This window comes from Rhinolophus sinicus, chromosome 16, assembly GCF_057876585.1.
Source record: "Rhinolophus sinicus isolate RSI-liver-muscle chromosome 16, RSI-T2T, whole genome shotgun sequence".
Lineage (NCBI taxonomy): Eukaryota > Metazoa > Chordata > Mammalia > Chiroptera > Rhinolophidae > Rhinolophus > Rhinolophus sinicus.
The window spans coordinates 4,185,052-4,211,040 of NC_142516.1; the positions used below are offsets into that span (position 1 = coordinate 4,185,052).

General features: G+C 51.4%; 1 protein-coding gene across 4 annotated transcripts in view; it reads left to right on the forward strand.

The window, feature by feature from the left end:
- MED27 (mediator complex subunit 27) overlaps positions 1-25,989 on the forward strand; it is a 188,240-nt gene that overhangs the window by 157,739 nt on the left and 4,512 nt on the right. The window contains exons 5-7 of one of the 4 annotated variants that reach the window (XM_088793380.1): positions 269-376; positions 9,271-9,312; positions 18,490-22,530. In XM_088793380.1, the coding sequence (XP_088649506.1) occupies positions 269-376; positions 9,271-9,312; positions 18,490-18,558 (219 nt within the window). In that variant the 3' untranslated portion in view covers positions 18,559-22,530. Of the gene's footprint in view, positions 1-268; positions 377-9,270; positions 9,313-11,375; positions 11,995-18,489; positions 22,531-25,989 lie in introns of those variants that run through there. The other 3 variants (XM_088793381.1, XM_019728890.3, XM_074331236.2) reach the window with 3 other exon arrangements.

Consider the following 25,989-nt stretch of genomic DNA (forward strand, 5'->3'; position numbering starts at 1 on the left):
GAAGTGGTACTTCATCCAGCGGACAGTAAACGTGTGGAACTCCTCCTGAGCGTTTATAAGTCAAAATTATAAATAAATTCAGGGTAGTTCGAGGAGTTGGGGGCCGCGCCATCTTTAAGTGGTTAGGGAAGGACTGCTGTTGTTGCGAGTTTGTTCTGCGGCGCTTTAGATGCTCGCATGTAGTCTCGCGCCACGTAGTCTCGCGCGACTTCGCGCGGGGTGTGTGCTCACGTGTAAACGGTCACGTGTCGTGCGTGTGTTTTGACAGGTGACCTTGGGGAAGGTGTTGAAGGTGATCGTCGTCATGCGGAGCTTGTTCATCGACCGAACCATAGTAAAGGGCTACAACGAAAACGTCTACACAGAAGACGGCAAGGTGAGCGAGCGGCCGCGTCCGGCCTGGTTCCCGGGGCGGGGCGCGCGGAGGAGGTTCCCGGGGGAGTGACAGTGAACGCCGGGCTCCGCGCGGAAATGCCACCAGGCCCGGCTTTATCAGTGTGACGATGACGCGTCACAAAACCATCTCTCGCCCCTTGCGTTTTTCATCAAGCTTCTGCTTTCTCCTTTAAGCTGATGGCCTTAGCTGAATTTCTAATTTATCACCTTAGACCCCAGTTGCCTCATTAAATGTGTCTTCTGAGGAAATAGATTTTTCTTTTTTTTTTTTTGCTTAGTGGCGCAGCACATCAATAGCCCAGGGTTCAGCATTTCGCTTTTCCTAGAACCACGGGGGAAATTTGAGTTAATTTGACGCACACCCTGCGACAGTGTCTTCCCGTGAAGCTAAGAAGGCGGCCTGGGGACGGTGCGTCTCCGCGGTGGCACTTACTGAACGGCAGCTGGGGGAGCCGAGTCGTTTCCACGGGTGATTTGTTCCTGGAAGCTCACCCGCGCGGACCCCGGCTCCTCCTGGCTGCACATCGTCCACGTGGCCCTGTGGGGAGCGTCCGCGGCACTAACGGGAGCTGACAGCCGTCGTTTGCGTTCGCTTCCGCCGCGTAATGAGCGCCCGAGCTGCCCACCCGGCGCGCCCCGCTCGCCTCCCGCACCGGCTTCTGCTGCCCCCCCCAGGGGCCTGCCTTTCTCTTCCCGAGTCCCGTTAAAGTTTAAGTTCGTTAGTGCCAGCGCTCACCGCCCGACGGCCACGTTATAATGAGGATGGAATGTTCTTCAGAAAAAGGTGACACGTAGCTTAGCACATAACCTTGCGTTATGGTAGCAGGATGACCCGAAAGGAGTGAGATTTTGAACAAGTAACCCAGCGTTTCTGTGTTTCCACATTTTACACTAATGTTGTCAACTTGGGAAGCTGCTCTTCTTCCAAGTATTCTGCCAAATTCTCATTCATCTCCCCATGGATAGCAAAGTATTCCTTACGCGGAGACTTTGCCTTTTCCTTTTGGGAAAACCAGAATGTCTCCGGAGCAATCGTGGAGAAGAAAATAGATACTCGGGGCAGGAGTGATCTGTTGTGTGTGTGATTCGTAAACTCTGATGGCTGCTCTAACCAAGAAATGCTAACCTGCGTAGCAGCTGGGGAAGTGGTACCTGAGCCGAGGACCCCTGGGCAGTGGGCACTTAGAGCTGTGGTCTTGTGGCTTTTGTCCAAGGTTTGCACGTCATAGTCATAACAGCCATTGCCCTTCAGGGGACTTACAAGTGAAACGGGCGATGAAGAAGAAGTACATAAAAAGTTAGGTAATAGAATAATGACCGTGCCACAAAAGACCAAAAACCAGGATGCAGATGCCGCATACTCTGAATTTAGATGACAAGGAATAGAGATCTTACCTACTCTGCCTCAGATGTTTAACAGCATGGTAACCGCCCCCAACCGAAAGCGTCCAAAATACCACGTACAAAGCCCTTAGCACTTTGACGCCGCATACATGATAAGGGATAACTCGTACTTTTTATGACAAAGTAGGCTCCCAGGTATACCTGTGGCGTCTCTCCCTCGTTCCTCCTCCTCAGCGGCCCTAGGTAGTCCTCCCTGCCTCCCTGGTTCCCAGGCGTTCTCTGCTCTACCCGCTCTGCCCCTCTGCAGTTCTCATCCACCCCTTCGGTTTCCCGTGTCATCCACACAGGGATCGCTCCTGATTTGTTCTTATGTTAGACTGCTCCTCCCCAGATGTGCTCAGATTCAGCCTGTCCAAAACTAACCTCGTCATCTCACTCCCTAAACTCGGCTTCCTTCCGCTGTCTGCTTGGTTCACTCTACCACTGCCTATTTGTGCAGCTCTTCCTTCCCCTCTTCCCCCAAAGCTAGTCCGTCAGCGGGTTCTGGTGCTTCTCCCCCTTAAATGTCTCTCAAATTGGCCCGCTCCTGTCCATCTCCACGCCTGTTAGGTTCTCATTATGTCTCAGCTGAATCACTGCTCTAGCCTTCTCACTTGTAGTTTGCAGCCTTACTTTCTCTACGGTCTGCCCTTCACTTTGGTTTCCAGAGCTGTCTTCCTAACGTACACATCCAAACGTATGATTTCTTGCATTTCGCTCTCTTCCCATTGCCCAAAGCAGCCCTCCCAAAGCAGGAAAGGAAGGTATTAATAGATGTTAGGCACAAAGCATTCCATGGTCCAAAAAGTTTGTGAAATACTGGGTCAGAGGTTTCCGCAGGTTTCTCGACTGTAGAAATAAATTCTCAGACTTTTCTTCGCTCATGTGCCTTTTGAGTCTCCCAGGAGGTGTATATACTATGCAGTGTTTTCCTAACTTACTTGACCACCAAATTGTTTCTGTCTTCATTTATTCCTCGAGCAGATTATGACACTGGGTTTGGCAGAACAAACTTCTGAAACCTCTGTTTGCTAAAATGAGATCCAAACTCCTGAGCCAGGCATCGAGTGATCTGGTGCCTGGCCTCCTTCCTGACCTCGTCTGCCACCATTCGCTGAGCACATTTCGTCTTCCTGTCCAGCCCTGTGTGCCACTGGTGGCTCCCAGGACATTGCAAGCTCGCACACATTTGCACCCTGTGTGCCCTTCGCCTCTGTGCCATCCCCTCCTCGTCCACCTGACAAACTTTGACTCTTCCATTTACACTGGCTGAATGCCACCTTCCTTCTCATACTGTCCCCTTATATGAACACGGGCTCTGGATGTGGCAGGCCTGTGTTTGACTCTGCTCACAGCACAAATTATCATCATCATTAGTACATCCATAGCATTTTTTTTTTTTTAACAGGACTTTTCTTAATTGGGGAACAGAGTACTTCCAGGACTTTTTTCCAAGTCAAGTTGTTGTCCTTTCAATCTTAGGTATGGAAGGTGCTGTTCAGCTTCAAGTTTTTGTCCTTTCAGTCTTAGTCGTGGAGGGCACAGCTCATCTCCAGGTCCAGTTGCCGTTGCTAGTTGCAGGGGGCACAGCCCACCATCCCTTGCGGGAGTCGAACCGGCAACCTTGTGGTTGAGAGGATGCACTCCAACCAACTGAGCCATCCGGGAGGCAGCTCAGCTCAAGGTGCTGTGTTCAATTTTAGTTACAGGGGGCGCTGCCCACCATCCCTTGTGGGACTCAAGGAATCGAACTGGCAACCTTGTGGTTGAGAGCCCGCACTCCAACCAACTGAGCCATCCAGGAGGCAGCTCAGCTCAAGGTACCAAGTTCAATCTTAGTTGCAGCGGACACAGTCCCTTGTGGGACTCGAGGACTCGAACCGGCAACCTTGTGGTTGAGAGCCCACTGGCCCATGTGGGAATCGAACTGGCAGCCTTCGGAGTTAGGAGCACGGAGCTCTAACCGCCTGAGCCAGCACGCCGGCCCCATCCATAGCATTTTTAACAGTCCTTGTCTCTAACCAGAGTTAGTGCATCATGACTATTTCTTTACATGTCTATCTTGCAATTAATAAAATACTAATAGTGTTCTGTATGTTAGTCTGGTAGGCAGTGCTAAAGCAGACTTTGTCTACAGTGGTTATTGAATCCCAGACTCATTTTCCAGATGAGGAAACTGAGACCTTGAACAGTCGAAGGACTTGCCTAAGTCTCACTGAGCCAGATCTAAAACATGCATCTGCCAGGAGCTCCTGAGGGCCCAGAATCCATCCCTTGACTGTATCCCGAGACTGAACCTCAGTGCCTGGAACACAGGGGCCCAGTGATGTGTGGGAGGAGATAATGAACATGCCCGCTTGGAATGTGAAAATGCTTTAGCTGGAATGGAAAAGTGGAGAAACGAAAATGAGAGATGGGCACTAGAAGAAGCAGCAGGGAGTGAAGTCGTAAATAAATCAGAGAATAAAGGAGATACTCACACATGCGCACAGGCGCGTATTTTCCTAATGAGAGATTAGCGTGGGTTATCCCTTCATCAGAAAGAAAATGAGTGTGTGTCTGGGAACCTGAACTCTACCGTGATTCTCATGACAAATGTGGTACAGGAGGCCTCTGGCACCCCTTTACAGCTGCGCGCATAGTCCAAATGGTAAGTGGGGGCATTCAAACTGGGAAGAGCAAGATTGAAGGACTGAGTCCGCTTGTTATTTTAAAAGTCCATTAACCACGTTTGGCAGAGCAGCTCTCAAATGACTGCTCTGCCCAGAATCTAATCCTGGCCAATTTGATTAGCCCCTTTTTTTCAGAGCACTTTACAAACAGTAGAAATAAAGCTGTGCAGCTGTTATTAGTGTTCTATTTTGAGTACTGATACTGGTGTATGTGAATTTACGTGTATTTCCACACACATAGGCATTACTGCAGGTAATGTGTTGCAGTGTCTGGCTCGTCCCAAATAACTCGTTCCATTTGGAAGGAGCCACCGGCCTGAAGGTATGGTCTGCGAGACAGCTTGTTGTTTGCAGCTGCCATTTGTTCCCTAGAAGCAGCCTCGCATCTGCTGAGCTGTTGCCTGGCGGTTGCCTGGTGGCATTTTGCTGCAGTCTCCGGAGCACAGCCGCTGACACGGTCGGTGTGGCTTGGAAAGCCTCTCGTGGGTTTACAGGGGCCTATGTCCCCCAAACCCAGAGCACCCCGCACGTTCTAAAAGGTTCAGTGGTCCCTATTCACTGTAGTGGCCCCCCACCCCGGGTTTCCAGACCTGGCAGGCTTTTTTCCCCATCAGAACCCCAGCAAGGCTGTCACTTTGCAGTAACAACCACCATCACTACCCCAGTCGGCCTGTCTCTACCTGTGGTGTGTATTTTTGATACCAAGCCCCGGTAGACTAATTCCTCTAAAATATAAAAATGCTTTTAAGACTTCCCGACCTGGTACTCACTGTAGTCAGGGAGGAGCGAAGAGACATGACTCAGCATGTGACAAGGTGGACCTGAGCCGAATGGCCACGTCCCGGTGTTACACAGGTCAGACCTAACTGAAGAAATGGAGGTGTCTTGGTTGAATTTATCTTGTTAGGGGATTTAGGTTATGTTAATGCTATAGCTTCATTAATTACCCCATATCAATAAGAAAGGGCTGCTTTCAGCCTCCTAGCGGAAGAGAGGAAAAGAAATGGTGGTATCAAAGGGAACCTTCAAAGCCAGCCAGCTCTGTCTCCAGGGTAATTTCGGATCCCGGCATTCTTCCCACTTCAAAGTTGGATGTGTGTGTGTGTGTTTGGGTCGAGGGGGTTGGGGGAAGCTTGAATCTGATTTCTCTAATAAGTGTTGGCATCAGCCCCGTTTGATATTAGATGCAGGGAACATTTTGATTTGTTATAGCCTTTGAAATTGTTCAGACGACCTTCAGAAAAATGGCCTCTCGTTACTTCTGGGGGAAGGGCGCAAGTGGGGAAGGGGAATCCGGTTTAATTCACAGGCAGAGGATGCCCTGCAATTGTACTTTCAGCAGTTTTTTGGTGACAAATGTATGTCCTGATTGAAAGTGAAAAGTTGAAGAATAACAGACCCATAACACTGCCTTCTTTGGAAAGAACTGTTCGCGCCTCTGCTCTCCGGGGAGGGTGGGCGGGCCTAAGAAATGACCAAATGGAAGTTCGTGGTTCTGAAAACCAGAGTAACTGTGGAGGAATCCATCACCATTGCTGGTTGATGGCATCCTACCCCTGTTGACGCGTCACCTGTTGACCTTTCCAGATGAAGCTACGAATCAATAAAAGCTTTAAAAGTGGAAGTCCCTGTGAGGCTTACAAGTTTGATTTGGAAGTGTCAATTTTAGATAATTTCTAGTTCATTGTACTATTTTTTGAAATGAAGAATTGGTAACTTTCTGATAAGCTGTCAAAATTTTCATGTGCTGCTAACTGAATTTGAGTGGTGATGATTGTCACATCTGCAGATTTGTCATGTGGAACTTTGCAAAAGTGCTTCCCAAAGAGCTGTGACAGCATGACGGCGGGTAGAGGGGCTCCAAGACTCCATCTGAATGCCAGCTGAAAGGCAGCCTTCCTCCCAGGTTAAGAGCGGGGCTCTGGAGACAGACCCGTATTCAAATCTCCACCACACATTAGCTCCATGAGGTTGGGCAAGTTACTTTACTCTCTGAGCCTCAGTTTCCTCGTCTGTGAACTGGAAATAATCTTACCATCCTCATGCGATTGCTGGGAGGATTTTAAAAAAGATTACATGGGTAACAGTGCAGGCTAAATGCGTAGTGATCTCAGCAGAGGCGTCTGCCCTCGCTGCTTGTAACAGCGGGGCCATCATGGTAGTTAGAATTCCCAGCCTACTGATGTTGGGTCATTCTGATTTTTCTTTTCAGTGAGTAAACGTCATTGTCTGTTTTCACTAGTTCTTCCTTTGACATCTTGATGACTGACCTGGGAGCAGGTGTGTCTGTGCTAAAGCATTTCGGCGTCTGTGCGGTTTGTTTTCATGTCACCTGAGAGTAGACCACATTCCCACCCCGAAAATACCCATTCCGATCCTGAGTCGCAGCGGCCGCTGCCAAGACTGCAGGTTCTGCCACCAGTTACCATAAGGCTGGCTTTTCCATTTTAAGACCTTTCTAATACTTGCCCAGAATACTGAGGGGTGCTTTACTTTCTTTTTCCTGACACTGTAGTTCAGAATAATTTCTTGTTCGTCAGGCTGGAAGTTTGCAGCTTCCAGAATGCTCCTTTTTAATATCGCAGCCAGCAAAAAATTGGTAGCCGTGCCCTGTGCAGCAAATCAGCTAAAGCTAATGAATATTCACTTGGGTCCGTCCGGCTCCCGGAAATGAATTTCTGAAATCTGCTTGGCCCCAAGGAGAGGCAGGGCACCGACTCCCGAGGCTCACCTACGCGGCTTTCTTTGGCGTAAATCTAGCAGAAAGTCAAGTACAAACCGCCTGCTGTGCCTGTGCAACGAGAGGGGAACCCATTGTCATCGGCTCCCTTTCCTGCCCGAGTGTACCTGGTATATGGGGCGTATTTCCAACGTCCCTCTGTCCCCGATGGTCGGGACTATTCCCGAGGGTCCTGAATAACATATTGAAGCCGCCTCTCCAAACCAGCAGCTACTCACTTTAAGTAAGCGTGCTGTGGCTGAGAAGCCACCCTTAAGCTGGAGAGTCTGTCCCTAATTAAACCTATGCATATGTCTCTCCAGGTGATTTTTCTAGTAAAGCCTTTGCAGTACTGGAGGTTTTTAAAAATAATTTTCTCTCTCAAGTAGAAACGATGACTTTTTGGTCTGTATGCTGATTCTGCCTTTCCTCTGCTTTCCTGGCCCTGGGTTTATGTCTTGGTCTGCTTCTGTATGATGTGAACAGGCAGGGAGGATGAACAGTGGGGATCTTCCGAAGACACAGCTGTAGCCTCAGCAAACAGCAGGAGAATTCTGTTAGTTCCAAGTTCAGACAAGGATGTTTCTCTTCCTGAAATTGAGAAGCTTTGTCATCTTCCTGTCATCTTGGCAGTGATTTGGTAGAACTGAAAGGTACAAAATGTTATTCTTATTCATCTGCAATCTCAGAATCATCTTTAAATGCTGCATTTTCTTAGCCCTGGGCTCACTTGCTGCACTGGGGCCGTATCTGAACTTGACTTACCCGCCCAGACATGACCAGCTAGCTGCCCATCAGGACGGTTCTCAGCAGAGTTGATAATGGAGGGAACTCGTTTCATGTTTCTTCTGAGCTTTCCTTCAGATTTATCTGGAGGTAACGTGGCACTTTTCCCCCTACAAATTGCTAACCTGTCAAATTAAAATTTTCATGCCTAAAGATTTTTTAAATTCTTGCCTCATCAGTTGGTTTAGGTAACAGGCGATGGGGCAGTGACTGAAAATTGACACCATCTTTCTGGAGAGCAGTTTAACTAGAATAGAAGTGGGGGGGGTTCACTTAGCAGGCTTTTGTGGAAACCCAGGGAGGAGAAGGGACCAGCAATGGGGGCAGGGAAAGGTACACTGTGGGGACAGAGCCAGGAGAGCAGTTTCCAGGCTCTTGGCCTCATGTGGAAAGGTGCTGGCTCAGGCAGTAGATGGCCGTCAGCTGTGACTGGTTGGCCATCAGCTGTTACCAGTTAGCCATTGGCCACTGATACAACTGTCGTGGCTGCACCAGCAAGCGGTTTGCGGTTCGTGTGGCTCCTGCTTCCTGTGTCTCCAACCCAGCCGCCAGCGAGAATACAGTGGTCTGACTCCCCTACCTATGGCTCCGTGGATGTTCCTTTTCGGGCTCACCATGTCCTGCGTTCTTGTGCGGGGAGCGGGAGCTGAGACCCCGCATGCCACCCTGCATGGCACAGGTCACAGGGGCTCACCAGCCAGCAGCTGCTAGTTTTCCTCCCCTTGGCAGAGACCTCCCGATGCCTGTGACATGCTAGGTCCCGTACCAGGACAGCGTAAACAAAGTTTCAGGCAGTTTGAAATGCTATGAAAATTTTAAATTTTGAAAGAATAAAGAGACTCCAGACACAGATGTGGGAATAATATTATAGGCAGAGTGACTGGGAAATGCCTCTCTGATAAGGTGACATCTGAGCTAGAGGAGGAGGAGCCGTGTGAGGGTGTGTGGGAAAGCAAAGGGCACAGAAGTGCAGAGGTCCTGAGACAGGACTGCCCTTGGCACGTTGAGTGGCACAAGAGAACATGGTAGGAGTGAAGGTTAGAGAAGTGAGCAGGGGCTCAGATCGCGGGGCCTCGGACGCCACACGTGCCTCACATTGCCTCCCACACGTCCCTCCATGTTGTCTCCTTAAATCACCGGCCGGCTGATGAAGAGCAAATTCAAGCAGGCTGTTTAAGGTCCTTGCAACCCCAACATTCTGTAACCCTATAATCATGATTTTTTTCCAAGCTTAATGACAGTAATTACAATATCTTTTGAAGTCCAAAGTTCTAAAATTGATGCTAATGACACTTTTATCTCTTCCCCCACCAGCTTGATATATGGTCCAAATCTAACTATCAAGTATTCCAGAAGGTAAGTTTTACTTTTCGCTTCTTACTCAATGGGCATTAAGGGAAATACAAGTGCTTGGAGGAATAAACATTGGTCTTAAATCCCAGGGATTTTTAAGAAGTGAAAAAAGGCAGACACAAAAGCTGCTCAGTGTTTGATTCCATTTATGTGACATTCTGGAAAAGAGAAAACCTTAGGGAGAGAAATCAGATCAGTGGTGACCAGGGACTGGGAGTGAGAGCAGGAGCTTGTCCCCAGAGGGTCACGAGGGAAAGTGATGGAGTGATGGAAATACTCTGTATCTTAATTGTGGTGATTTCACAACTATATTTTTCAAAACTTATAGAACTATATACCTACAAAGGACAAATTTTGTATATGTAAATTATACCTTTAAAAAGAAATCAGAGGCTTTTGAGTTGTCCGAGCTCGAGTCCTTGGGGTCTATTCAGATGCCTCAGGGGTGGGCTGAGGGAGGCAGGCTGGCCCCACCCCACTTTGCACTCTGGTGACTCCCTTCTCAGATAGGAGGCTTCCTCAGAAAATACTGGTTCGGGAATGTAAGGAAAAAGTGAAATGTGACTCGATCAACTGCATTTCCCAGCCCCTTGTGGTGGAGGGGCCGATCCCTGGACCAGCTCAACTCCTGGGGCTTCTGAGGGTCACCCCACCCCCACCCCCTTCCCCAGTACTCAGGCCATTCCCTCCCCCGAAGGCCCCAGCTGCTTCCTTCTGTTCTCATACATCCTCTGTCTCTGCTTTCATCCAGCAGTGCAAATAATAGAATTGGTTGTAATGTCGTTCATTGCCTCATCAAGTTCCTCACCAATTATTTATTGAGCCCCTTTGCCACGTGTTAGGCACTGTGCTAGCTGCTAGGAGTACCGGGGAAAACAAGGCAGACAAGGGCGCGAATTCAGTAAGGCAACTGCAGGTTATCACGAGGGGGCTGTGATCAACAACAGCGGAAGGGCCTCCTTTACGTTGGGTGGTCACAGGAGGCCTTTAGGGCAAAATCGAACTGACGGAGACAGGAAGCATGAGAAGGAGCCGGCCCTTCGAAAAGCCGTGGGAACAGATTCCCAGGCGATGGGAGCCACAGCCCAGGAACCTGCTGCTGAGAAGTGTGTTCTGGAGACTGCTAGGAGCCCACGTGATGGGAGCTGCAGGGGCTAGGAGGTGAGAGGCAGAGCTGGGGGCAGCCAGGAGCTTCCAGGTCCTGGAATGGAATTTGGGTTTTAGTCTCAATTCAATGCAAAGCCGTTGAAGGGTTGGATGTGGAGGGGGGACATGATTTTGCAAGATGGGCCCATGTTATTCCCACTTCAGTAATAGTCGTGTCCAAGGTACACCGGGTAGCTTCGAGAGTGCAGGGCCTTGCTTTTAATCGAGGTGAAGTTAACATTACATAACATAACGTAACATAACGTAACAACATAATATAACGTAACAACATAACACAACATAACATAACATAACATAAACCACTTCAGAGTGAACAGTCCCATGGCTTTTACCGTGTTTCCCCGAAAATAAGACCTAGCCAGACCATCAGCTCTAATGCATCTTTTGGAGCAAAAATTAATATAAGACCTGGTCTTATTTTACTACAATATAAGACCGGGTATAATGTAATGTAACGTAATGTAATACAATACAATACAGTACAACACAATAATATAATATCGGCTATAATATAATATAATATATAATATAATATAATATAATATGATATAATATATAATATAATACTGGGTCTTATATTAATTTTTGCTCCAAAAAATGCATTAGAGCTGATGGCCTGGCTAGGTCTTATTTTCGGGGAAACATGGTGGTACCTTCACAGATCTGTGGGGCCACCACCTCTATTTAGTTCCAAAACAGATTCGTCACCCCAAAAGGAAACCTGTACCCATGAAGTGCCGAGCATAAGGCTTTTGTGTGAGAGTGGAATAGACCAGCCCTCTCGCGGTGTTTCGCGTGCATCCAGTTCACGTTGGTCCTGAACCTTTGTGGGAAAGGCTAAGCGAAGGACTGATGCTGGGACCGGGGGAGGAGTCTGAAGCTCAACACCACACCTGCAGGAGCCTGTGAACACATGCCGATGTCCTGATCTGTCACAGATGTCCTGATCTGTCACAGCTAAATGCAGTGTGCCACCCGGGATTGGATCCTGAAACAGAAGGAGGAGATTGATGGAACAACTGGTGAACTCCAAATAAGCTCTGGGGTTAGTCAGTAGTAGTAAGTAACCAGTAGTGGTTTCTTACTTAGGACGGACATACCAGGTAATGAAAGATGTTACCAGCGGGGGAGTGGGGGAGCGGCCTATGGGAACCGTGTGTACCCTTTGCAGCTTTTCTGTAAATCTCAAGCTAACCCAAAATTAAAAGTTTACAAAGAAAACTCCCCTAACACTGCTCTGCCCCGCGGAGCTCCCCAGACCCCCGGGGTCTGGAGTCAGAAGGAAGAGTGTGGTTGTGTGGGCTCCCGTGGGGGCAGTTCTGATCTTAGCTTCTTAGCTGAGTGACCGTACCGGAGGCATGTGCTTGTTCAGCGTGCATGGAGTCTCAGCCTGCTTTGGTCAGTTTCCCCCCAGCGAGCTGGTCCAGAGCATTCTAAGGAGAAAGAATACTATGTCACCTGCGTCTTGTTTCGCTTTCATAGTGAAAAACATTAAAACAGCTTTTGGGTTCTTTTTTATCCTGGTTGATCTTAGTGTCCTCTGTACAGAAGGCAGGCGGTGACCTCGGGCCATGGGCCCTGCAGACTCGCAACCTGGTGTGCCCTTTAGGAGGGAGGGGCTAACATGCTTCCCTTTGCATATGTATTTTTAATGTTCTGTGTAGTATTAAGTCTTTGAGTGTGAGCAGAAAGTTTATTAGGAAGTTGTAAAATGTGTGAAACACAGATTTGGTGAAGCATAGATTTGGAGAGACAGTGCTGTATTTTTATCCTGCCTCCCCTAAAAATAACCCAGTGAGCACTCTTTGTATTTGTCTAAACCACAAACACACACTGAGGCAGTGTTTACAATCGGATATTGGTCTAGTTGGAAAAATTTGGAGCACCTGCCAATTCCTTCCTTGTAGTTTATATAACATGTTTGAAGCAGTACAAAGATGAATTTGTAGGGATGGGAATTTTATCTCCACTGGTGAATGGCGTATTGTCTGTATTTGTGCAGACCACTTTCTGAGATTCTTTTATCATCCCTGCCTTCACCTATTAGTAACTGAGTGGACGTGACCTCTGATATTCACCTGTCCTATATAAATGACCCACAGTTTGGGGGCAGGTGATGGTGCTTTCTGATTAGAACTAAAGGTAGATAACGTTGAAGTCTTTTCCTTTTTCAGAGTCAGGTAAGAATTAGTGGATTAAAGAGGCCTTTCTCTTCCCTTCTAAAACATTGTCTGTTTGCTGTCAAATTAAGGAATATATTGGAAAATCATGTATTATAGAATTAAGCTTAATCCTTTATCAGTAAAGCTTTCAACTAATTACCGTCTCACGGAAGGGGCTCAGGACTTTGTTTTAAAAAGTCTGTTTTGTATAGTTTCTTGCAGAAGCCCTTGGTAGAGAGGGCGGGCGCTGCAGTGTGGAATGGGGATGGGTGGCTGCTCTGCTCGTGTTGTCATGTCAGTCTTGGCGTGTCGGTGGTCAGACGCAGGCCTGTGACCCACAGCCGGGCCGTGTTTGAAGCAAAGCGGGACGCCTTGGCCGTTGCAGATTCCGAAGCCCTGGTGTCGTTTATGGGCTGATGTTCAGTGTTTCAAACTCAGGATGCCAACAGAGACGGATTAGGTGGCAATATTTCTAAACTCTGCTTCTCAGTATCTGCTTTTTCTCAGAATTCTTTTATCTTCTTATCCACCCACTTAAATTTCGGATGTCCCGACTGATGTGGCTTGTAGCATTCCCTGGAAAGACACTGTGCGAGAGCCGTGGGATAAACATGCCCCCACCAACCGCTGCTTGCCTCCGGCCCGCCAAACGGACCAGGCGGGGCGGACTAGCTGTCAGCATCATCCAGAAGAGCTCAGCCCGAAGCAGGAGGGAAAGCGCGCTGGGAGGGGACAGTGCCGTGGTCCAGGAGGCTCCTCCGTCATTAATAAGGGAGCACTTCTCGGGCAGAAAACAGTTCCCAGCTGTTGCGACCGTGGTGGTAGGTGCTATAACTGCCGCACCTCCAAGGTGGGGCTCTTGGGCCACCAGCCTCCACTGTCCTCGGATGGTTAGAAGAACTCTCCCTGCATTGCTCTGCTGTAGACGCCCAGGGCTCCTTTCTTTGGCGTTCATTATGTGGTTGCAATTACCGTGTATGTGTGTGTTCTCCTGCCCACAAGTAGCAGCAGTGGCCACCGCAGAGAGGTGCCTACTGGGAAGGCGGGAAGCTCTCCCAGGTCTTCCCTTCAATGTGACAAAGCAGGGGTGTGGGAGGGGGGACTGACTCGCAGAGCCAGACAGAGCTTACACTCGCCTTTTTATCTCTGGAAAATATTGTCAGGAGCTAAGCCGCACACCTGTCAAATTCTCCTCGGGCCGCGCCTGACTCCCTGGGTTAAAGACAGCATACGAGGCCTGTTGCAAATCCCACCACATGAAGCTAAATGCGGCCGGCCTGCCTGCCTTTTGTCTGCAGCGGGGACTCTGTCAGCGAGCCCTTTCCCTCTCCCTCATTAGACCCCTTCCCCAGTGGTGAGGAAGGGCGGAGGGCTGGGGACAGCTTGCTGTGGGTCTGTGGCTGCCAACAGGGTCCCCTCATTGACGGCGGTGCCCAGAGGTTCTGTGCGCTTCATCCTGGAGCGGGGAGCTTTTTATAGCCGCACGCCTCCAGCAGAGCGGATTCAGAGAAGGGAACTTAGAAGTCGGGGGAACCATCTGAAAGGGCAGAATCACAAAGAGCCAGGAAAGGTTTCAGACGCGTTCATATTTCTCTGACATTTAAACTCTGCGGGCAGTCACTGTTTTGATCTTTCACCTCCTCATTTCAGAACAGTGTGTATTTCCTCCAGTAACTTAGGAAGAGTAGGAGCATGTCTGCAGCCACTTCCTGCCTTAAATCTTAGCAGGGAGACCTAAGAAAGAGGTGGAGTGTGTGCAGCCCCAGGGGAGGACGGGTCAGGGAGGAGAGAGAGTGTCAGCGGGACTGACGCACATCACAGGCTGTCCACTCGGAGGTAAAACACGGAAGTCGTAGCCCACGGTGCCCAGTGCTTAGTCCACGGTCATTATTCCAGAGGCAGCAGAGGAAGAGTAACCTGTCAGTCGTGTGTCCTGGGCAGAGCTTAGCTGTGCGTCGGTGGGTTGTCCAGCGGTGGGGAATGTCCTGGGCAGGTGCCCCTGCTCCTTCATTCATCTGCTCCCTGGTTTGTCCTTTCGCTCACTCATCCATACTTTGCTACAAAGCCAGACCTCTGTGTGGGGACAGACTTATCATGGGGTGTTTCCAAGTGGCCACCTGGTGCTTTGCAGAAGAGGGAGTCACGTCTACAAGAGTCGGTTCTCTGAAACTGGCTGCACGGGGCACCTGGCATAAACTGTCCACTCACATTGGATGGTGCTAGTTCCAATCCCAGGGACAGAAGCTATCCAACATGCACGAATTCCCAGGGCACAGGACTGGCTGCTTTTGAATGCGGCTCTGTGGCATGTTTGCACATGTCCCTGGTGCCGTGTGTATGTCGCCAGAGGCTCAAATAGTAGGCATGCAATTATTTCAAATCGCATGCTCTGTAATACCTAGAATTTCTTCCTACCAGCTCACTTCCATTTCCGTTCAGAAACCCTTCTTCAGATGCCACAGGTAAATAAGTGGTTGTGGAGGCCCCGTGCCAAGGCTCTGCCCTTCCCCTGGCTCGGTACCTGCTTAGGTGAGTGTCGGTGGAGGCCCCACACCTGGATGGACCCGCAGTCTAGGGGGTCTTCTTCATACCATGAAAGGGCCTGTGTTTTTTCCAGATCCTCTTGCTCTGCAGTCCTCTTTTCTCTTAAGTGCCGTTGAACCTTTTCCAGTGAAGAGAGCTGAGGTTTTGTGGACCGAACATGGTGGCGTTTGTGTTTGTTTCTGTGTGTTCCTATGCTGCCTGACAAGTGTGTCTTGGCCATCCCAAATGGATAAAGCCGAGGGAACAACTCTCACCGGTATGAGGGCGAGTGGGCAGTTGGTGCAGGACGATCAATTCCTGTCCGCGGACTCTGCACGAGAGATGGTGTGGGCGGGGGGCCTCCTGAGCCAAGTATCGGGCTGTTGACGAGAGTTGGGGAAAGAGGCGATGGACAGTTCCAGGGTCATCCCGAAGGGCAGCCCCTTTGTCAGCTGACAGCTGGCCTGTATTGACCAAGCTGGAGAAGCAGAAGGAAAACAAGTGTGGATGTTGTTAAACGTCACCCCAGGGGCCCTGGGAGCTGAGAATGGCGGGAGGGATCATTATGAGCTCCCTGCAGCTGAAAAGCCTTTCATCGCCACCTTTTCTCTTAAGGGGCATGTTTGACTGTTCACAAGCTTCTAAATCCAGAATAGATTTGATCATTTGTTTTCCCCGTATGACAACCCAGTTCCTTCCCTCTGCAAGGCTCCCTCAGCTCTGCTGAGTGTGGTCATGACCAAGAGCCTTGTTCAGATACTCACGTGTACCCAGCTTTACAGTGAAGTGGAGCAGGACAGCCCGGCCCATCCTGCTGGCAGTGGTTTGTGGTTCTCTGCCATTACAGGAGTCATAGAGTAGTCGCTTTCATCTCTACAGCTTGGTCTGCCTGAGGGGTTGCACGGGACTCTCCGTCCTCCAGGTCAGAAGCTGACAGCTGCTACCATTCCCCAAGCCACTTTGCACAACCCAGCAGCCTGCCCAGTGCCCGGGACCGTGTCTGCCCACTGCACCATGGATTCCAGCCGACCGCCCTCTCTCAAACCCTGGCTCACCTCCCATCACATTCCCCGCCGTGACTGTTCCAGAGAGAGGCCATCCAGTTCTGCTGACCACTGCTCCCTGTGTGGCCTGACTCACGTCAGTTTCCTCATTTGTAAAATGGGAGCATAAGAGCCACTGCCTCACAGAATTGGTGCGACATTAACTGAGTCCTAGGTGGGAGTGTGAGGCGACCTTCTCACCTGTGACTCCCTCGGCTTCTGTCGCGTGTTGGCAGTGGCCGTGCTGTCCCCTCATTGGCCACTCCTGCTCATACCTTTGCTGTCACCTCTTCCGGTCTCTCCACAGTGGACACAGTGGAGAAGATGCAGGCTCCGGAATCGGACACGCCTGGATTTACGCTCGGCTCTGCTGTGTATGAACTGGCTGGAGGACCTTGGGCTAGGAATATAGCTGCTCTTCCTGCTCAGGTCACTCTGCCATAAAAAAAGGGAGAAACAGTAAAACCTGCTTTATGGGGAACAGTGTTGTGGGCAGCACTGAAGTAATGCTGTGAGGTGCTTGTCACTAGGTTGCCCAGAGTAGGTACTCAGTAGCTAGAAGCTGCTGCTGTTAACACTGTCGTGGGGAGCAGCACGGAGTGCCGAAGCTGTGGCCATTTGTATGGCCCATTTTGTTAGGTATTTTTTTGTGAAGTAAACCAAAGACCAGCAGCTGCCATGACAAACCCACAGACACCCACCGAAGCATCGTTCATCTTCACTTTTCTCCAGGCGTGTTCTCTCTTCTGGCCCCAAAAAGTGAGTTATAGAGGGAATAAGACACCAGCAATTACAACCACCCAGCAGTGCCCTTTGGGCATCCCTGGCTGATGTAGCATCACAGCCCCAGGACCTGGAACAATCCTTCATGTCCTGTGAGGTCTGGTGAGACCTTGGGTGATCCTAGAAGGTAACTGAGATCAGTGTTTTCTGCCCTGACATCCCATCTCCCCACCCCATCCGCCCAGCAGGGACTGGGGAGAAGTCACCAGGTGCCACAGCAGTAGAGCTGCCTCTCGGCCAGGGCTCACTCCCTGCTCTGTGGGCTCTGTTCTTTCTCCTGCAGTTGCCTCAATTTTGATGGGGAAGTAGGTGGTGGTGTCTGTATTTTCTTGGGAGCCCAGATGTCTTTGGATGTGCTTCTCTCTGCAAGGCTGTTCCTGCAGAAAATAACATCACACCAAGTGGGTACAGAACAATTCAGGTATCTTTGGACTGGGACTTTCCTGGCAGCCAGCAGCAGAATCTGGTATTTTACCATCTTGGAACGCATTGAACTTTTTTGTGTTTCATCTAAATGAAAAGCCTAATTCCTAAATCCTGGGAAATGTCAAGGGCCTTTCGTGTGGCTCCGCTCAGCCCTGCGCAGGCCTTTGGCAGAAGTTTATGGCTGTTCAGGACCCTGGAGAGTTCCCTCGCAGCCACCTGGGCTGTTCCTGTTCACCCAAGCCCTCCTCCCGGGCAATGCCCTGTGACCTCAGCTTTTGCCACCCTCTCACCCCGCTGTCACACTGCTCCCCTGTCCCCACTGACCACTGCAGAGCCACCTTGTTGAGTACTGTGCTCTCCTGAGAGGCCCTGAGCTAGGCCCAGGGGGGGACAGATGAGGCCAGCGTGGCCTCATCCTCACGGAGAGGACAGCCTGGTGCAAGCTGGGGGCTCCCGGTCACAGGCCAGGCAAGCGCGGTCCAGGGTGTCCACAGGGTGCTGCTGTGGGGACAGGGCGGGACAGGGAAGGAGGCCCCTGGGCTGAGTCTTGAAGGAGGAGCAGGGCTTAGCCAGAGACGAGCATTCCAGGCTTGAGCACAGATGCCGAGTTGGGAAGCAGGTTTGGGAGAAGGAATCGCTAAGGCAGCCAGGTTGCTGGGGTGTGACTGGAGCTGAAGGGAGGCAAGACGGGGGGTCATGTCATCCAGGACTCATGTGCCATGCCATGGTGTTTCGAAGGATCCTGCAGGTGGCTGCAGGCTTTTTTGTTAGTTGTTTTTGTTTTGTTTATGCCTCTGGAGGCCACCCTCAGCCAGTCTGTACTCAAGCATCAGGGAGTTGAGGGGCTTCCCTTTGCGATGGCAGTACCATCTTGGTGGGACTTCAAAGAGGGTCAGGATGAAAACTCTCCCACTACCCACCCCCAAAAAAAACCATTATGGAAGCCCTGGCGTGTGCCACAGGCTACATGCAGTGCTTTGTAAATGAGGTCTCATCCTTCTCAGCCCGCTGGTCTCAAGCTGTGCCCAGGGATCTTGAGCAAAGTGGTACAGCAGTGTCTGTACTCGCCTCTCCAGGTCCAGCCCGCGCAGCTCACCTCTGGTCTCATCCCAGAGCAGCATTGCCAGGCTCGAGGGGACATGTAGAAGCCTTCAGAGCCCATGTGAAGTCTTCTGCATCAAGCCGAGGAGGAGGCATTGATCTCGTCTCAGTGATAATCCCTGGTCCCCCTGGACAGCAGCGCTTCCTGCTCGGGCCTCGGGCCTGCTGCACCCGTGGCGTGTGGATTAGACTCCGGCAATATCATAAAGGCCTCTGCTCTCCTGGACTTTTACCCCAGTGTTAGCAGCTCATCTCTGCTCCTCCCCGTCGCCCCCACCCCCAGCACTTTCCAGACTGAATTCATAGCATTTCAATTTTGAAATCAAGATGGTTCCTCTTCATGGAATGTGTACTTCTGGGACTGTTTTAACTATTCTTCGTGAAACCGGAGCTCATCGTCAGAGCAACGTCGCTGGCAGGGCTTGCTGTCTCTATAAACGTTTAACACACTAGGTTCACGCTTTTGATTCCTGGACCCACAGAGAGTTTTCTCCTTCTGAGATTCCTAGTGTCCGTCTCCTTAAGGGTGGGTCTGTCCTCAGCAAACCCTGAGAAGAGACCCAAAGTCCTGAGCTAATCTCCTGTGTAGCCTTTAAAGTATATCCAGTGAATGAAAGTTTATTTTTATTTCTGTGAGTTGCAGGACCAGCACATGTACAACCCAGTAGCAAACGTTTGCTTTGTTCCCATTAGTTTGTGCCCCTGAGTCTCCTTGAAACCCAAAAAGATGGGAAGAGGTTTCCAGCACCATGAATGGTGCTGCGCTGATGTCTCCCTGGGGTTGAGCTGGTTCTCTAAGCTCTGTGTCATTGGCCCAGAAACCGAGGACTGCACGAGGCTGACAGCAGGGCAGCAGGTGGCTTCCTGGGGTGGGGCGGGAACCTGGTGCCCCCCCCCACCTGCTGGGATTCGCGTGTCCTTCTTAAATGTCACTGCTAGTTGGTCTGAGGTGGAGCTCACTCACCACAGGTGTGGCCTCAGGGCGTGCAGTCAGGCCCCACTGAAAACCCAGGCCTAGTGGCACCCGATGGTCCCAGCCTTGCTCTCTTACCAGGGCCGGTGGGGGCAGTGATGATGCAGCCAAGGTCACCCAGGTAGGTGGTGACGAATTCAGGGCTAACCTGTCTCCTGACGCTGTGTCACCTTTTTCCCCACCATACTGCCTTCCCTCGTTAATGCGAGCCAGGGAGAATCTTCCTCATAGTATGTGGAAGCACGTACTGGCTGGAGGGAAGCCAGAATCTGGGTCTCTACCAAGCTTCTCTCTTAAATAAGCAACTTCTAAACACTTGGGTACTTAACTTTTCCTATTTATTAATCTTGCGGGACGTACTTTTAATAGTCGGAGGTCCCAGCTCTCCCAGCTTAGCCGAGGAGGCCTGGGGCTTCGTGGGCCGTGAGCTGCAGATAACGTAGCTCAGTGCCATTAGTCCGTTTCATTAGGAAGAGCGCAACAGAACTGGCTCGTGTTCCAGCTCAGCTCCCGCCAGCACTGCGCACAGTCTTGCCCCCTGGTGGTGGGAAGTGGGCAATGTCCCCCGGTCCGTCCGCTGCGGTTCCTAATGTGGCTGACATCAGAATCACCTTGGGGCCCTTTTTAACAGCAGGTCCTGGCCCCCAGCCTAAGCTGCCTTCTAGAAGCTGAGGGATGCTGCCTTCGGCCCATCTCTAGATTGTGCTCCTCACGTCTGCTGCACTGCAAGCTCTCGGTCTGGCTCAGAAGCCTGCACCTGGGACATTGCCTACAGTCTTAGCACCTCAGGAATCTCTGAGGACAATCCCTGGGCCACCAAGAAATACAACTAACTCGCTTTTTAGAAGCGGAAACTGCTGGGGAATGAGATTCCATTACGAGAGCTTTTGTCCCCTGTCTGTGTCTCCCTGGTCCTTTGTGTGTGTCACCACCCTGTTCTTTGGGCTTCCTGTACTGATAACAGTCTGTCAGGTTGCCCCAAAACCTGTGCTCTGGGGGCTGCCCTTACACAGAAAATAGTCTTGGCAAACCTAAGCCCGTTCTCCGCGCCCCACAGCTGGCTGGGGGGCACAAGTGGGAAGAAGGCTTTGGGCTGGATGTGTCCAAGTCATCATTGCCTCAGTAGGATTCCCCCCTTTCTTTAGCACCCCCTTTTTTAGCACTGTATTTTTATTTCCCTTGGTTACTCGCACACACTCCTGACTAAATGCTGCTGGCTTTCATTTGCCCTGTTTCCCCTTCCTTCTGCAAGGCAGGGAGATGCGCTCAGTCTGAGACCTTCTTGAGGCTCCTCCCCCACCCCGTGTGTGTCAGGCCCTGTTCAGGGTGGGTGCCTGGGATGTGGCAGTGAGAGGACGGGCAGAAGCTTCCAGCAGGGAGGCGGAGGAAGTTGTGTGAACTGGGGTGTAAGTGAAGAGACTTGGGGTGCAGTCCTGCCTCCACCCAAGGAGTCTCGGAGTCCATTCCCTCCTGGGGAGGAGCGGGCCTGGGTCTGCCACCTTCCCACATCACCCAGAGACCCGGGGTGGAGGGTCCACCAAGCTCAGGTCCTGCTCTGCTGCTCGGGAGCTGCTTGGCTTGGGCAGGTCACTCAGCCTCCCCGGGACGTGGGACTTCTCATGGGAGCGCCGTCAGAAGGTGGTTGTGGCGACTAAAGTGACATAAAGATGTGACGACTCCCATCTGGTGGGCGCTTGCTATTGGTCAGACCCTGTTCAAACACTTTCCCTCCACTGATACATTCAACCCTTGTCCCAGGCCACACGGCTCAGGGACAGACCACACCCGCGCCTGGGCCCTCGCCAGGCTGGGCGGTGTAGACCAGCTGCCCAGGAAACGCTGCCTGGGCTGCTGCCGTGATGGGCGGTCGCACTGGGTGTAGCTGAAATAACTCGTCATCCCCAAAGTACTCTCTCGCCGAGGTGCTGCGAGTGAAGATGTCAGCTGCTCCTTGCTCACAATATGGTGGGGGAGCTTTGGGACACTTGTTTTCACTGGTGTCGCCTTTTCCAGTGTGTTGACTGGAAGCTGTTTCAAGGTCTCTTGAAAGATTCCTTTCTCCCTCTCTGCGCTTAGTTCCCATCCGCCTCTTTGAACTTGGGGCGGGGGGTGGGAGGGGGATGTCTGTAAGCCCTGTGGGTGGAGGACGAGGAAACAGAGTGCGGTTCATAGAGCAAAGCGGGTCTGCTGGTGGACGATGGAAGTGTCACCGACTCAAAATAAATCACCTGCGGTCCAGCATTGGGAAAGGAGGAAGCGCAGCCAGACTAAGCCAGAGCATCTGCGCTTTTTCTCTGCCTGGAGGTGAGATGGGACCTGGTGTCGGGCCTCCGGTGTCACGCACCCCCTCGGGTCAGTCTGTCTTTCTGTGCTGCCCTTGCTGGTCCCATCGCTGTCATTCCCCGCCCCCCCCCCCCCGCCGGTCCCAATCTCGCTGGTTTATTGTTACTTTCTTACCTTCTCCCCCCCCCCCCCTTCTCTTTGGGTTCGCCATCTCTTTTGATCTTTTCACAAGCTCTTTTCAAACCCACACTCACTGGTGGGATGAATGGCGTCCCTTTCTCAGCATTAGTGCCCTTCCTCTGCCTCCACTGCTGGGAGGGACGGCTTTTATCTCCCAGCGGAATCTCATTAGCTTTACAGGACAACAGGACGAACCTCAGCGAGCTGGCACGGAGTCCATTTAAATTAGTTAATAGCAATTTTTTTGTTGTTGCCTCAGGCCTGTTTTTTCCCACGTCTTGGATGGTGAACAACAACAAAAAAATCTTTCTTGTTGAAAAGTGTAAAACAAAAATGTATTAAAGGTGGAATGCTTTGACAAAAAAGGAAGATGGTTATAGGTGAATTTCTCCAACATTCAACAACCATGTCTTGCCTGGTGCTTTGGAGTTCGGTCATGGGAAACTGAAAACCAGCAGGGAGGAGTTTGGGAGGAAGGGAAGGAAAACATGGCCAATGAGTCAGCTTTGTTTCCTTCTATTAAAATATTTCTGTAATTGCTGATGGCCAATTAAAGAAATTAAATGATTGTGTCAACACCGGGGGGAAAAAAAAGCCACCATTTGGCAATTGAGGGCGCATTTTATACTGGACCTTCTGAAAAAGAGCCTAGATTTGGCCAGATTGCTGGCCCAGTAACAGGGAGACTAATTACGTGCCCTCCTAGGAGTCAGATGCCAGAAACAGTACCTGGAGGAGGACACTTCCCAGTGAATTCAGTTTGTTCTGCTCGAGTAGCCACCATGACAAATCTAAGCTGCTCCTCGCATCGGGACTCTGGCTTTCCAAAGACTTCACCAAGCTGGGAGGTGGTGGGGAGAGGTGGTGGGCCCGGGGCCCCTGGGGCACGTGCCTTCATCAGCAAATAGGAGAGCTGGCCAGGGGAGGGAGGCAGCGTGGGCTCAAACAGCCATCGCCCCTCACCAGGTGCGTGACCTTGGACGTCCTCCCACCCACTGTAAGTCTCCATTTCCTCTCCTGTAAGATGGAAGTAAGGAGCACACCCATCTCAGCTACTGTGGGATTAAGTGTGAGGGACGCAGGCATCACAGGCATCGTAAACGCGCACTAATCCAGTGATTATAAATTAATCTGAGGGTCCTCAGTGAGCACCTTCCAGAAGTGGGAAGACCTCAGCACCCCACCGGCACCCGTGGAAATGTCTTCCCCTCACCCTGCCCCCCTGGTCCACAGCACCATTGTGACGTGCAGGGGATGTCATTCGTTTTGATTCATGAAAAAGACAGGCTCTCCTTCAGGTTTGTACTCCTTCGTTTTGTGCCTCAGAATCAAATGCCTGCCCCTTTGGAAATACTCTACCACCTGGCTGCTCAAAACCTGGTCCCTCACCAGTAGCCTTGGTGTCCCCTGGGAGTCAGGTGGAAATGCCCAGTCTGGAAAAAGCCCCACTCCAGACCTACTTAATCAGCGTGTGCAGTAGCAGGGTCCCCAGGGACTGTGCTCATTAACACTTGCATCCTTCTGCATTTTCGCATCTGCAGAACAGCTGCAGAGACTGGCTTAATTTCTGGGCCCCTCCTGGAGAGGCTGAGTCTAGGTCTGCGAGGGGTCCAGGGCTCGGTGATTCCAGCACTGCTGGCCCATGAACCACATGCAAGCAGCACTGTTCTAGACGAACATTCCCTTGGCCACAGCTTGAAGTCATGTGTGCCGTCACTTGCGGGAATCCTGGACCTGGCAAACAGGAAATAAATCTCCAAGGAGGATATATCAGTGTGAAGAGGAGAGGTGGTGCTGCTGTAACCAAAGGACTTCACACTTTTTGTCACTTGTGAGCATTTGTGGCTCACACAACTCCACCATCCTGAGCTGTGAGAGGCACTCAGGGACCCAGACCTAACCGAGGCCCCACCATCTGTGGGTGGCTCCCAGCACCACAGGGGAGGACAGGGCATGAGAATGCACACTTGCCCTTCACCGGCTCCAAACAGAAGGCACACACCACTTCCACTTCCTGACGTGTTGGCTGAACTAGCCACGCAGCCAAACCGAACTGAAAAGTTCCCGTGTGCCAGGATGGACAGGAGAGCCGGGCATTGAGCCCTGGGAAGTCCTGGTGCAGGCAGACGGGCCAGGATCCCAGCAGGCTGGGGGTCGCCCGGGGTGGCGAGTCCTTAGCGCCTGTCTCCCCACCCCCACACAGGAGGACCTACACAGACAGGGTCTCTGGCCTCAGAGTTCACAGTCAGGTTAGGGGAATGGACACTAAACAAAGAAAGATCCGAGCAAGGAGACATGACCCACAGGGTATTCTGGGAGTCTTCCCTGAGCACATGGGTCTAAACTGGGTCCAGAAAGAGGAGCAGGAGATGGGGAGGAGACGGAGCACTTGGGGGCCAAGATGTTTTCAGAGGGGGACGAGAAGGGAGGGGAAGGGAGGGGAGGGGGGGAGGGGAGGGGAGGGGAGAGGAGAGGAGGAGGCAAGACCAGGCCCTGCAGGGTCTCGGATGCCAGCTCTCCAGTCCTGGACTCTGTCCTAAGTGTGGTCACGTAACTCCCAGAGAGTTTTCAGTTTGACCCATAGCTTATTGAACAGTATGCGCACATGACCACGTAATCCTCATGATTGTCCCACATGACGGGTACTGTTCGTTCCTATCCCAATTTCTCAGACGGGAAAACTGCAGCTAAAAAACATGACGTTGGCCCAGGGTGGCCTTGCTGGAGGACGTGGAGCCCGAATTCAGACCTCCAGAGCCCCAGCCCTTCCCCATCGCTCCAGAATGTCCCTTATGAGGGCACAAGAGCAGATGGAGGGACTAGCGGGGGCTCTCCTGGTCCTGACGGGGAAGCCGCAGCTTGGACTGGAGTGGGACGAAGTGGCGGGATTCAAGACGAATGATTTGTAACGCCAGGCCTGCGAGACGCCTGCATCTGCGCGGTGGGACAAGCCCAGGTGCCCGGCTCAGACCCCTGGGTGGGTGGCAGTGTCGCTCCTCAGAGCAGGCGGAGGAGCAGGTCTGGAAGAGCGCGTTAGAGGTTCCTGTCATTAGCAAGTCTTGCCTGGCTTGGCACCTTGTAGTTATCAAAACTCAGCCAGAAGAGCTCAATTCCAAAGGTCAGCTAAGGAAGGGATGGGGAAAGGGGCACAGATTCGCCAGGCCAGGCACCCAGTGAGCAGGAAGGTTTGGGGCATAGATGCTGGGCAGTGTTTGGGGAGAGGTCCTAAACTCCAGCGGCCGCGGGGGACCCCAGGGACGCCGGCATCGGCAGGTGTGTACCCTGCCCTAAGGCCTCGGGGACGTGTGGAGGCCGGGCCACACTCGGTGATGCTTGGAGCTGGGCCCTGTGCCAGCACATCCCATGTTGGACTCGTGTCATCCTCACCCGCACGGGGACCCATGAGGCAGGCACACTGTTACTGCCCCCAGTTCTTCTGACACTTCCAGAAAAGCTGGGGATCCGAGTTGGGTGAAGTTTCCAGAATGTTAAATGTTGGTCATTCGTATTAAAAGTTGTAAGAAGAAAAGCAAAGATAACGTGCAGCCAAACAAACATCCGGCCTTGGAGGTGGCCTCTGGGTGGCCGTGTGGTTAGAGAATCAGACCCCAGGCCAAGGCTCTCAAGCCACTGAAATGGACTCTTCCCTGGGGACAGCAGGGCACCGACCAAGCCGGCCCGGCTTCCATGCTGTGACGGTGGCGTGTGGGGCAGGGCTTTGTTAGGGGCACTGTAAACTAAATGGTAGGGGCAGGAGTAGGAATTCTCTAGAAACTTTGTTTCCATTGTAATGGCAAATGTGATTGTAAGGAATGTCTTAGCAGCTTAGAAAATGGCCCTTGCTGTTTTTTTATTATTATTATTATTATTATTTTAGCAAGTCACCTGGACAGGTAAGAACCAAGCTTCTAAGCTCAGGACCCTTGGAGCCGAGTTTGCGGCTCTGTAGCAGCAGTTAATTTCACCCTACCAGTCGCCCGCCATTTTGCCAAGTTATCATTACTACTGTTTTTTAAAAAACATTGCTCATTTTAGAAAG